We start from the raw sequence: 13,585 nt of genomic DNA, 5'->3' as shown, positions 1-13,585 counted from the left end.
CCTCCCCCCCCCCCAAAAAAAAAAAAAAAAAAAAAAAAAAATGAAACGAAATGTAAATATGAATTTGACCTTCCACAGAAATATATTCAAGTCGAGATGTGATCTATGCCATAAGACTGGAGCATAATGCCTATGTTGTCAATGTAGAGGTGTAACTGTAACATTGCTTCAATTCTCATTCCATAAGGCTGCATTCACAACTAGACTAACTAGTCCGCAGATCAAATATGGCTGACCCACTTGAATGCTTGTGTAATCCCCCCAGGGAATCTATTCAGTGTCTGTTAGGGGATAAAGCGGCAAGCTTTTATGTGGGTAGCCATTTCTGATTTGCGGACTTGCGAGTCCACTTTTGTGAATGCGGCCTAAGTGATTCAAAGCTAAAACCAAGGTATCCCCTGTTACAAACATGACATGAACACAAAAAGTGAGAATCTATAGTTTATTTAACTGCCACAATTGGCAATGAATTACTGGCATGTTCTTATTACAATAGCAAAATCAAATCTGACTAAAACTTACATCAACATCAAATTTGATGTCGGTTAATGATATTGTAGTTAAAGGGATAACAACTGTTCCTTTTGGCCAAAAATGGATTTTCCTGGGAAAAATGGAAGATATACCTTGTAACATCCAAAAGATAGTCACTAGTTTTTTTTTAAGTTTACTTTTTTGTACAAGTAGTAATCTCTTAAGAGATTATTACAGAGGGAAGTCATCTATGGAGGTCATATGGCCTGATGGAAATCACACATTCTAGAATAATTGCGATAACCATGGTTTTGGTGGTAAAATAGAATTCATTATATTTCTGAGTTGTTCACAGCATATTTATTGTGAAATATCAAGCTCATATGAAGGGTTGTTATCCCTTTAATATTATTTCAAAATTCACTGTACAAAAAAAAAACAAAAAACAAAAAACAAAAAAAAAAAACAACTAGATTTAACACATGGGGACATCGAAAGCTAAAAGAGTACTTCTTTGGCAAATGCAATTCTTTAGCTTTCATTTAAAAACATGCATATACATATGTACTCATAAAGACTCATTCACACATGCACGCTCACATTTCCAATTCTCATTGCTTTTATTATCACAGATGTATCAGGTAGCTCTTTCAATGAAGACTATTTTTGTACCATTGCTGGTATGGGAATCACTGAAAATGAATTGAAGGGTTTGATTGCTCAATTAGCTATTGCATTCAGACAAAACATAGGGTTAAAACTTAATCATGAGACCAAACATTTTTGGCAGCTGATAACTACATTTCAGAAAATGTCTAGAGTGAGTTTGGATGTATATTGGCTGTAAATGACATGACATTAAGCAGACTGCAACAAATTGTAGTCTAATTACTATATCAATTTTGCAACAAATATGTGTATAAGGGTTTGACTGTTTCAAGACCAGTTCATGCTGGCTCAAGTGAATGTTTACATAACGACCACCTACCAGAAGCAGGAAACACAACAGTTCTATCTGTGTAAAATATTGCTTATCAGTTCTTATACAGATTTTGTAACCATAGTATATGTAACAACAACAACAACAAAAATAGCATCAGCACTGCTGATTGCATTTCACCACAACCAGAAAAATACTGGCCAGGTGTAGCTTACCATAGCAACAAAAATGTCTTAAAATATCAGGTGACCATTTCAAAGTATTGGCAACAGGAGTATTACTCAAACAATGGGGATTGTAGTAATCCTGTCGTTGTAAGACAAAACCAATATGTGAAGTTGCACCTCATTGCAAATAAACATTTTGAGTCATAAAGCAGATGTTCTACCTGTAACCAATCAGTCATAGTTCTACTGACAACATTTGAATATAGAGACAAGCAAAAATCAATTGTTATACTTCCACTAAATGTCACAAAGAGCAAAAAAAATCAATTATCATCATTCATGTTATTGTGTTCTCTTGGCAGTAATACTGCTATTGGTACATCTATTTCAGTTGCAATTTGCAAAAGATCTTCAATATGATAAAAGAAAGAAAAAAAAGACTAATACCACAATTATTTCACATTAAAATGTTAAAATGGAAAATGCAACCCAATGCTTTATATGTATCTTAAATATACGAAGCCTGACTACCTAGTAATATGCAGGGGTAAAGACGTGTTACCTTCAAATGTGCTCAAGTATGCATCATTTTTAATACGTCAAAATGCATAAAATAAATCTTATACATGTATATCATGGTTCACACCCAACAAAAGGTTTCTTACTGATAAGTGTACTCACACTATAGTGAGACACACGGTAAGATAAGTATGGGCTCTTCTAAGTGATGGAACATTTATTAATACAATGATCAAACCAAGTGCCTATAGTGTTTTCTTGATTCTACAGATGCCCACATGAATGGGATGACATGGATTTCAGATGTATGGTCAATGTTGAAAAGGATATAGTCACTGCTGATTGGTTGTTTTGTGACACCATTTGTGACTTCATCTAGAGGTATTTCATATGGCTCCCCACAGTTAATACATGTGCTCTCAAAGAAACATTTTCCCACTCAAACACAATAGTTATGAAGTTTGAGAGGCATAATTCAAAATAACAAAATGGATTTTCTTGATCATTCATATATTGTAACACAACAGATCTATTTGATATTATGCTGTAGATAATGGGCTATTTTACTGATGCCAGCATTTCTTACTAATATGATTGTCTACAAATTGCTGGCCCTGACCACATGGGCTGCTGTAACCTAGTTGGTTACAAAATTGAAGAGAAGACCTCTGTGAGATTTGAGATGGTCAGGTGAAACATGTTCCTCACCAGATATACCCTCTGTATTTCTCTGAGAGGAAGATTTCACACCTAGGTGTTGAGGCAATATATTAATAGCTGTATAGATAAGGTCAAGCAAGGAGTCAGACATATTCCAAATGTACAGCTGTGTGATTACACAATTATCTCCTTTACTACTTTGCGTTTTTATAGGTGGTAGGGAAGGGGTAGTTACTGGTACATAAAAGTAGACAGATTGATCATCTCAAACCTCACAGGAGCCTTTTCTACAATTTTGAAACTGATAAAACAAAAGCAACTCCTATGATCAGAGAGTACTGAAATATATCTTAATGTATCTAAGCAGAATTTTTTATTCATTTCCATCCTCCTGTGTATACCCATTACACATTGCACTAGGTGTCTCCGGATGTATCACTTCTATCACATACAGAACAGTCTTACTTCTGGTCCAACTATAACTGTTGTCAAAGCAAAACACATCTGAAAAAAATATATTATATATAGTATTATAACTTTCAGAAATACATTGTTTATTAAATTTTTTTAAAAATGTGAAACATAGAAAATAGATAATATGCCAGACATAAACTATCACCAGAAGATTATACACCTTTTCCAAAAATGATGTAAAATTCCAATGGAATATCAATGCTGGTCACAATGAAACGAGAAAAATTGCATAATTCAACTAGCTTTTATGTGGAATATACCAAGACCCTTTAAATTTGCCGTGCAGAATTTTACTTGCAACTGCTACACGTATTCAATTCCAAAATTATTTCATATAACTTATCAAGTTTGCCTTGTGAATACTTCATCATTGCCCTTACAGCAACTTACATATTCCTGCCTTTGAGCAATAAACAGTTCCATCTTCGGGCACTAAGTGACTGTTGACCCTCTTATTACCAACCACAACCTCCATGTCCGACACATTCTGCTCCCCAGGGCTTGTCTTGTAGTAGATGGCGTAACCTATGTCATGGTTTTCTGTGTGAAACTCCCACCTGAAATACAACAATACAGAAGTGCAGGTTAAATGTCTTTACCAAAGCAAAACTAACAATGTTGTCATGATTCACAGGTTTAAGAAAATAGATCAACATATGCCAACTTTGGTTTTGCTAGCTTACCATAAGACAATTAAGTAACACATCTTGCATCAGAAATTTACAATTTTAATTTAGTTACTTATTACAAAGTACTTGCATAACACTTACTGAATAGAGGATGTACTAAAATTTTTAAGAATGCGCTGATAAATCTAAAGAACACACAAAAAGGCCATTAAAATGTTGCACTAGTCATACACTACATACCATAACCAGTAATCTAATAAATGATAAATAAGAATCAATTACATTCACACATAGAGTGAATGGGATTTTGATGAATTGCAATCACCTTATTGCACACCCTGGTTCATTGACCTCCAGCTCTACAGGGAGCATTGATCCTTTCTTTATAACAGACTTTACAAGGTATTCTGAGGAGAGCTGGTCCTTCTCTCTGAGATAGTAAGATTTTGGCACTTCACCTCCAATACAAACCTGAAAAAAATAAACTGTTAGTGAATCATGCTTGGATGATTAAATTTCAATCTAATTGAATGGCATAAAACTCAGAAACAACCACATTACATTATAGCATTTCATTACCTTGGATTTACAAAATGGATTTCCATCAGGATCTGTGCGTGTTCCTCCCCAGTATAATGGTATTTCTTTTGGGTCTATATCCCGAAGTACCCTTTCTTTCCAATTACCTGCAATGGAAAAATGATTTTATGATCGATGCAAAAATTTAGTAATGACATTCAAAGCCTAAAAATATGTCAGAACTCCAACTTACCAAAAATGTACTTTGTGTATGGCATTTAGAATAGTTAAATAAGTTTTAATACTTCTGACTTATGGCCCAGCCCATCTGTCAACACCAACATCTGTCAACAAATATTTTCCATATCTACACTTATCTTTGAAACCTTCCAAATATCAAACATATTCAAATATACCCAAATAATTTTGTATGCTTTGTCAAAATGTATGGTATTCTACATATAAGACGTATTATCTATATTATGTCATTATCCCACATGAAGGTAAAACTTTGCTTACTTCCGAGTACTTTGATCTTGTTTTTGGTGTCTTCACTGAGAATGGGTTTCACAATATGGTAAGCTAAAGGGAATATTTTTGGAGCTGGAAAAAAAGAGGGAGCACATCATTTAATCATCCAGTATGTTTCAAAGCCTGGGGTTAAAATACAAGCAAACTAGTACTGCTAGTTAGAAAGGTATGTATGACTGGGTTCCCATACTTAGATCGATCCATCTGGATCGACCTAACTCCCTGGGGGTTCATGCTAAATTGCTATCAGCTCAAAAGGTTTACATGTCTGTCACGCCTACCAAATCAGCTAGGGTGTAAAGATAATTACCCCCTAGCAGCTTTCCTAGGTGTGAAAGACATTTAAGCCAGTTACGTCAATAGCAATTTAGTGAGACTCCCCAGGGAGATAGATCAATCAATCCAAATATCTGTGGGAATGGCCCCTATATATCAACATCAAGTCAATTAAGTGTTTCTAGTTTATTAATTTAATGTTAACTTCAATATAAGCCTGCTAACATCTAAATATATAAATCCATAATGATATTGGTTTTTACCTACCATTTATGACATAACATCTTTTTAGAGTTTCTGGATAATTACTCTCAAACATCTCTAAAATTTCACAAAATATGTCTACACCTGAAAAGTACAATACACTGTCTGTAGCATAATAATAATAATATAATCAAGAGAGGCAGATTTTATCGATTATATTTCCATATTTCATAAACCTGTGAACTACTCATTGGTACAGATTGCAGTTCATACAAATTATACATTTGAAAGTTCTGTCACATTTGTATCCAGTTTGTAATAATAACCCTGAATAACACACTTTGTAATGATTTGACTGATGGTCATTTCTATCTGATGGTCACAAAATGAAAGCATAGAACAAGTGAAATATATCTTAATGAAAACATTTAACAAAAAATCTCTATAAATCATATGTTTAGTACTCTGAGATATCCAATATTATAATCTGCAGAACAAGTACTTATAAAATAAAGAAAAAGTGACTTCTGTGAAAAATTGTTTGTAACTTATTTCAGTTGTTTCTCTTTATGAAATAAAGTCAAAGATTCAGTGTCAAGTCTATGTCTTCTGATAACTATAGGTAGGAAAACAATATGCAGTATTAAGTAGGTCCCTACACATAGTATTTTTCTCTTTCAATGAAAAATAAAAAATGTGATTGTAATACAAACAGCAGGTCAGACAGACAAAAAAGTGAGCAAAGACTTGTCAACATTTCACGAGACTGTTTATTTTCACTAACAAGCTTACCTGGCTTCCATAAATGTTTCATTCCAAAACCTTCCATGTCAAATATAATACACAGCTGGCTTACTCTTTTTCCCAACTGAAAAAGTAAAAAGACTATCCATTAAGATGTTTTTTGTCACTGTTGATTTAGTTGTCTCATACTTCAAGAATTTAAATAAATAGCTATGTTGTTTTAATACCCCTTGAGTTGTTTAGCAAAACAACTTGGAGGTCCAAATGTCAGATTCAGGTCTACAATAGCGATACTTTAATACATCCAACACTTACTCTGAATTCATGATTTGGCAGCTTGCTAAATGTATCACCCACACAGTTGGTTTCAAAATTACAGATACAATACTGTATGATTTAATGGCCAACAAACCAATAACCAGATATTAAAGAGCAATGAGACAAAAGGGGGAAGGGGAATCTAAAACACTATACCTTCTTGCTTTGGTCTGCCATCATTCTGTATCCACGTTCAACACACATGATTTTAGACTTAATGATATCCTCTTTCTTTGCAGAGTGAGCTATACCTAAGTAGTAAATAAGGGATACTTGTGTTTGCTTGGAAAAACTATGCAATAAACAGGATCTAGTGCTGTGAAATTATTAGAATAGCTACAGATAATGTACCGGTAACTGTGCTCATGTGCTCAGCCAAGGCATGTACATGTAACAGGTGATGAACATATGACTGCATTCTTTTATGAAGAGAGAAATGTGGAGTAAAGCCATATATCATTATTCTTATTATACATAAATTACTGCGGCCAGCTAAATTGCTAAATCAGCCTGGTCAAGATTTGAGTGAGAACTGACAAAAAAAGGGTAAAGATTTCTTTGAAAGATAACTGACATCTTTAACCTCCTTACCCTTTAGATCTAATCTTCCCACTGGGTCTACCCATACAGGGTCCCCCTCTTTATCAAAGCCACACCAACCACCAGCATAGTAGGTCGTGATCACCTCTGGCAGCACGCAATCTTCTAATATGGTATCAGCACCAACTTTTTTCCTCCAGGCCAAATGCTGCAATATCCAACAATGCACTAATAAAGGCACCAATTTCATTATTCAGAATAGGCAATATAAACTCCATGTACTAGTAATATATCCTACTAGAGTAGACATCAGCGTAACATAATCACAGCCCACTGCTTACCCAAATCATCTTGATGCTTTTTTTAATCAAGTGCTATGTTTGATATATTTTTTGTAAGAGATATTTAAATGTGTTGGCATCATGTATCACAATGATCTTCAAGTAGAATTTAGTCTGATAAAATCGATTGCAAGGATACACTCTATTGAAGTATTTTGGTACTCAGTGTATTGAAATATACTGCTGGGAGTAATCAATAAGTTGAAAGGCTATCATCATTATTACTTTATGGTGAGACTATTACCAGTACTGTTTCCTTTCCCCTCGAGTTTTTCTTTTTAGAACTGCTTTGCTTGTATCATTATTTATCAAAAACAGTTGAAGGAATGTACTGGTCATTGTTCTTTTATTTACAACAGTGACTTCTGGTTTAGCTGCACAATCTACCAAATTAGAATACTCACATTTCGAAGCATAGCTTCAGATTTCTTTAAGTCAAAACACCTTGCTGGAAGAAAGTAGAAGAGTTGATGTTTATGGAACAATGTTCAGCATAATTTAAGTTGACGGGGGAAAGAACATTTCAATTTAAAGAAGTTCGACAAATTATCTTGTCGACTTGCAGCCAAATGTGTTATACAGAGCATTAGAGAGAATAGATTATGTCAAAGAATACCTACCTCTAAGCCATCTCAACAAAAAATGATCATCGTGCTTTGGTTCCAGGATGTCAGAAACATTCAGGCGAAACTAAAAACAAAACCAACCAAGAAAAAAGAGTAAAATTACAGTCAGTTTAGGGTTACCCAACATACAGGATTTAAATGTGTTAAATGTATTTTGGACAAAACACATCTCTTTGAGTTCATGTGTTATTCTGTGTACATTTGTGGATGAGGAGAATATTATCGCCGCCCCTCCCCCATAGAATATATACACCAGCTGCAGTACATGCCACTTAATGATGTGAGAAAATTTGGTTTACAACAACAAGGGCCAGACAAGGAGGTCAAACTTTTAAAACATTTCAATCGCCAATGACAGATTTACACATACCTTGTATTTATATAAGTTATACAATAGATAATGATTCATATATGCAGCCCGATTACTGAACTGAAAGACTCTACTCCCCCTCTCCAAAACATCATAATAAACTAACACAGGTAACTATATAGCTATATAATAATACTGACCCGTCCATGTTAAGTAAACATGTTGAATAAACCTGACAAATCAAACATCAACCTAACTGAATATAACATTGGCCTCAGCTGTCACATAAATTGCTTACATATAATTAATAAAGGTAAAAAAAACATAAAATGACTAGAATACCACACCAGATACCATAATCCATATTTTAAAAAAATCAAAATAAGATAAGTATTCTTAAACTAAATCTTCATTAAGGTGACAGCTGTTTATTATTCAGGGGGAATATTGAACCTTAAATAATCATTAGAAGTCTGTTTCAACTATAATATTAAAAGTACAATTTTTGGTATTTATCAGTTAAATACCAGCATCTAAGAACCCGTTTCCATAGACACCGTTGACCTATGTGGGTTGGCCCAACTCTCTGAACTCTGCTGGGACTTTCCCTAAGTGCAATCAGCTTACCAGTAACTGAATAGCACACCTCCTCACACTTGCATGTATAATTACCAGCGTTTTGTAATTTTCTTAACGCCAGGAGGAGACATTTCATTCAGTCAAGTCGATTGCAGTCAGTCAGAGTCCCCCCCCCCCCCCCCCCAGAGTTGGGTCGACCGAAGTAGACCGATTGTGTTTATGGGAATGGGGCTTAAGACGTTGACTTCATGTATATTTTGGCAGGACAAATAGTACTTACTGGGAGTATGATTAATTAACTCTGGAGAGTCCTAGTGGACAATAGAGGTTAACATTCAAAATATCTAACAGATCACTCAGCAGAGTTCAGACAAGTATACAATGAAACGATCGTCTGGAAGTTTGAGTTATTGTAAAATATAAACACCTGAAGTCGGAAGGAGGGACCTACGTCTCGAAGTTCTAGTAAAACCAAAAGTTATTACTAACTTAAAGTATGTCAGAGCTCCGAGTTGATGCCTCACCTTTTCGAGCAGTTGAGAGTGTTTCACAGACAGATCCCCAACCCTTCCACTCATGTTTTGGCTGGAAACCGCAGACAGACTAATCAATGCCGTGACCGTGTTGCACCTGCAGCCGACTGCGATTGACAAACATGTGCGCATGCGCAGTATCAATCAGGCAGACGTGCAGTTTTTAGCGTTTGCATCTAATCAGCTTAAGAGGCTAAATGCTGTTAATATGCCATACAAAATGTAATTGATTTCATTTAGGCCCATATCCATTTTTTACACAAATATCATGATTGAATGCTCGATATTTGCAGAAAAACTTAGGGGTCATCCATTAGGCTTATTTGTTTTTTATCATCCATTTCACAAGTCTACCTGCTAGGGCCTAGTAAACCTACCGGTACGCTGGTGTGGTTGGTGGCTGGGGGATAATCTCAGGGGCGGATCCAGAGATATTTTCTGACAGTCTTCCAAATTATCTTTCTTAATCCATCCTCCATTTTTGACCGTCTTCCGACAGAAAACATTAGATACCCGTCAACGTAAACTTAAAAATCTGACCGTCTTCCGGAAGACCCAGAAGACGGCCTAAATCCGCGCCTGAATCTGGTAATGCCCTTTGTAGGGGCCTACGCTTTTGAAAGGTAATAAAAATGATGATCCAAATTGTTCTCAAAGGTCATCAGTTTTTGCTTTTCACTCTCTGAAGGGGGGGGGAGACTGGAAAAATCCACTCTTTGTAGGCCTACAGTACGTAGGCCACATTGTCTTGTGAAAATAATGATAAAAATGGATGGCCCCTGGCCTTAGGCCTACATCACAGACCAACGACTAAAAAGGTTTATCAAAACTGTAACACAGTTATTTTGACTGCTCTTAAAAGATCGTATAGGCTTATATCATGTTATGTACTTAATTATACCTACACCTGTACAATCTAGCCTACGCGCAATCCTAGCTAGGCTATAGGCCTATTTTTCTGTTAAAAAGAATTTCGTCCTTAGGTCTATCCGGAGTGTGCAGCGAGTATTCAGAGTAGGCCTTTTATCTTATTCGAATGAGCCTGTCTAAAATATTATCTTCTCTATAAAATAAAAAGCGCTTGGGTCAATTTACACTTCATTGTCTAAGTGAAAACCAAGGCCAATGTTTAGTAGGCCTAGTTCATTTCAGCCTTGGACCGACTTTCTGACCACAGGATGCGCTAGTGGTCAGATACAATTATCTTTATCGCTCATACTTAAATTTTGTATACTATTTTAATATCAGAGGGTGCCTTGGGGCCAGCATATAGGGCCTACGTATTTTCATGATGGCCGGGTCCAAGGTCCAGCTGCCGGTTCCTTACATTAGCCCTACTGCCTCAACCTATTGCGTCAATTGTCCAAGATAAGGGACTTTTCTCTACTACTGCATTCAATTCTCTCACCCATCAAAATAAGATGTAGGGCCTCCTGCACATAGTAGGCTATATCGGCGACTGACTTCATAATCGGACAAACACGGGTAATCCATTCACTACTTTCATCAGGCTATATAGCCTAATTGTTTGACTCAAATTTCCTTTTTTAGTTTTTATTCACGTTTTTTTAACTTTCCAAATCCCAAATCCCAACCTTATAAAAAGGTACAGCCTTTGAGTTGTGGTAGAAAATAAAATCTGGACAGAAGCGCTCAGTAATTTCATTTTACAACAAAACCTAGTTGAAAAAAAAAGAAAAAAATTGAAAACAAACGAATAATCAATAAATTTCCTCAGGGATTAAAACTAACGAAATATGATGGACAGATCTATAACGAATTTTTAAATATAGTGAAAGGCCTAGCGCTGCAAATGAATGGTATAAATCAGTTTTTTTGTTCATATAGGCTAAAAGCCTTATTTTCATTAAAAAAAACGCAAAATCTCAGCAATACCATGTAACAGGGGCGGATCCAGGATTATTTGAAGGGGGGGGGGGGGGTCCGCGGATGCGAAGCCGACCTCCCCCGTGGGGTTTGGGGCCCTTTGGCGGGCCCCGAAAATTTTTGGTATTTTAGAGGATGAACGGTGCTATGATTCAGCTGGTCAAAATTCTAATTTCAAGAGGAGACCATTGGTGTGATTTTTTCAGAAATCGAAGGGGGGAGGGGGGATCAGGACCCCCCCTGACCCCCCCCCCCTAAATCCGCCATTGTGTAACCTCTCCGCTTCTTGCTGTGCTGGAAAATGCTATTTGAACACTTATTGTAGGCATAATAATTAGTGAATATGCAAGCTTTTAGCAGAGTGACAACAGATAAAAAGACCACATCTGACTATCTTTATTTACCTTTTTTTCTGGACAAATTGTTTTGGCATATAGTAACTGAATAGGAAAATGCACTATTAGCCACAATTTTATAGATAAAGTTACACAAAAGGCAGTATACCAAGGGCCAGTCAGCTGCTTTATTATTTTTTCAAATTGTTCACTCAATACACAAACCAACACATTTCAAAATTTTATTTCCTTTGGCTTCGATTAGCTGTCGATGCGACACAAAATGCAGTGGTTTAACAAAATTTGGAAGGGTTGAAATTTGGGAGGTACTGTTTGGAAAACTCCTTCATTTATCACAATGATATCACCTTTACCAAATTTCGCCTTTACAAATAGATGAATGAGTAAAGAAAACAACTACAAACTGAGCAACAAACCAAAAGGAAATGTTGACGCCGAAGCACAACCAAAACTTCATGCCGGGAAACTGAGTGCAACATAACTTATGGTTCCTTGTGAATTTAGAGTGTACTTAGGCTATGTGTAATGGATGTCTGAACTAGAATAACTCTAACAATATTTTCACTGTAGTCTCCAGTTGCTTTATTTGACCACTTCTGTTGAAAAATAACCAAAAGGAGTTCTATCAAGGAGAATTTAAGAATAAGTGTGTTTGTCCAACTGCATACGAAAACTGAAAGCCTTGTTTGTTTGGCTTCGATTTTGTACAAATATCTGACACATGAATAGCACGTCACATACATTTTTCATATTTGTTAAGCAGAAACACAAATAATTTTAAGTGCTAAGATATTCATGACGACATGAATTTTGCATTTGCTTCACCGATGTGAACCAAAAATGTAACTGCTGTGGCTTTAAAGAAAGTCACTTCCTTTGTATATAGTTTGTTGTTGCAATTTAAAGGCAGTTTTTATTTTGAAAGTGAGAAGTTGATGCAAACGCAGTCACTAAGGTAGGTCGTTGTAAGGTCTAAGATTTTGTAGATCAGCTAGGTTCTTCTGAAAATTGCTGAACGTTATAAAATATTATACATACACAAATCGCTACCCAGATATGCTGTTCACGATGTTTCAAATCAAGTTTTTTTATAAAAAGAGAGAGGACATGTAAACGTTCTATACACGTGATTACTACAGATTGAATAAAGCGATTTACATTAAAGTGCAATAAACCATGACGTCAAGTTTGTCCAGTTACCGGTTTTGTCATTTAGAAAGTGTTTATTTTATACCCTATCATACCATCATTTTTTTTTCATAAAACAAGAATGACGTCATCACATCGCGTCCAACGCACAAACAAGCAATTAGAGCGCACGCAGCAAGCGAATCGTCTGGCTGACAGACAGCTCGTCGAGAAGCTTGAGGCACTTCATTTGTCAGAGAAGACGCGTTTGCATGAAATAAGAACGGAAAATATATTGCTTAAAATGGAGTTACGTGACAGTCAGTGTCGAGAATTGATAACTGCATTGAAACGCCAACTTCTTTCTAACAATGACGTTGCGATGAACACTCAGTCCCCAAAAAGGTCTACCATCCGTCGTAGTGGAGAAGAACGCATCGAAGACAATAAATCAGCTGAAATTGATCGGCGCTGGAAAAAATTGCCTATATTGAGCAGCCAGCCACGGATGCTTTTTCAAAGTTTGCCTCCAAACCCAAGAAAATATTATGATGATGGCGATAGCGACTCTGATGCGTCATTTAGCAGTTTTTATGAAAGTGGGTCAGACGATCAGAATGGTTCTGACGATTCCCGATCGATGACGAGACAAGTCATACGTCAAGTGAGAGAAGCGCAAACCGCACCAACTTTAAGACGACTTCCAAAAATATCCGCAAAACTCGGAAAACTAAAAGCCCCCCAAAAATATAAACTAACGAAAAACGAAATTAAGGTTGGGCCAAAAGAGTCCAAAAAACGTAGAAAAAGTTTAACTTGGAAAGATCAAC

The 13,585-nt window shown here is 36.0% G+C and overlaps 1 protein-coding gene across 1 annotated transcript; it reads right to left on the bottom strand.

Moving 5' to 3' along the window:
* Positions 1 to 428: 428 nt before the first annotated feature.
* LOC106150969 (SEC14-like protein 2) lies at positions 429 to 9,507 on the bottom strand. The gene is made up of 12 exons (XM_013524013.2): positions 9,376 to 9,507; positions 7,957 to 8,026; positions 7,741 to 7,784; positions 7,047 to 7,203; positions 6,612 to 6,706; positions 6,186 to 6,261; positions 5,457 to 5,537; positions 4,902 to 4,985; positions 4,443 to 4,549; positions 4,189 to 4,334; positions 3,625 to 3,791; positions 429 to 3,264 (listed from the first exon to the last, which is right to left on the bottom strand). Exons 1-12 carry the CDS (start codon positions 9,427 to 9,429, stop codon positions 3,134 to 3,136), a joined length of 1,212 nt encoding a protein of 403 aa, XP_013379467.2. The 5' UTR covers positions 9,430 to 9,507; the 3' UTR covers positions 429 to 3,133.
* Positions 9,508 to 13,585: the final 4,078 nt, after the last annotated feature.

The sequence above is a fragment of the Lingula anatina genome, chromosome 1 (assembly GCF_051362555.1).
Source record: "Lingula anatina isolate TDL-2025a chromosome 1, LinAna3.0, whole genome shotgun sequence".
NCBI classification, from domain to species: Eukaryota; Metazoa; Brachiopoda; class Lingulata; order Lingulida; family Lingulidae; genus Lingula; species Lingula anatina.
Note: the sequence above shows the minus strand (reverse complement) of the source record. Positions and strands in the feature narration are given on the sequence as shown.

Coding starts and splice junctions, on each gene's coding strand:
- LOC106150969 (XM_013524013.2), bottom strand. CDS start 9,429: ATGAGTGGAAGGGTTGGGGATCTGTCTGTGAAACACTCTCAACTGCTC. Junction 6,707..7,046: donor GGGAAGATTAGATCTAAAGG/GTAAGGAGGTTA, acceptor TTTACTACTTAG/GTATAGCTCACTCTGCAAAG. Junction 5,538..6,185: donor GAAACATTTATGGAAGCCAG/GTAAGCTTGTTA, acceptor TGTACTTTTCAG/GTGTAGACATATTTTGTGAA.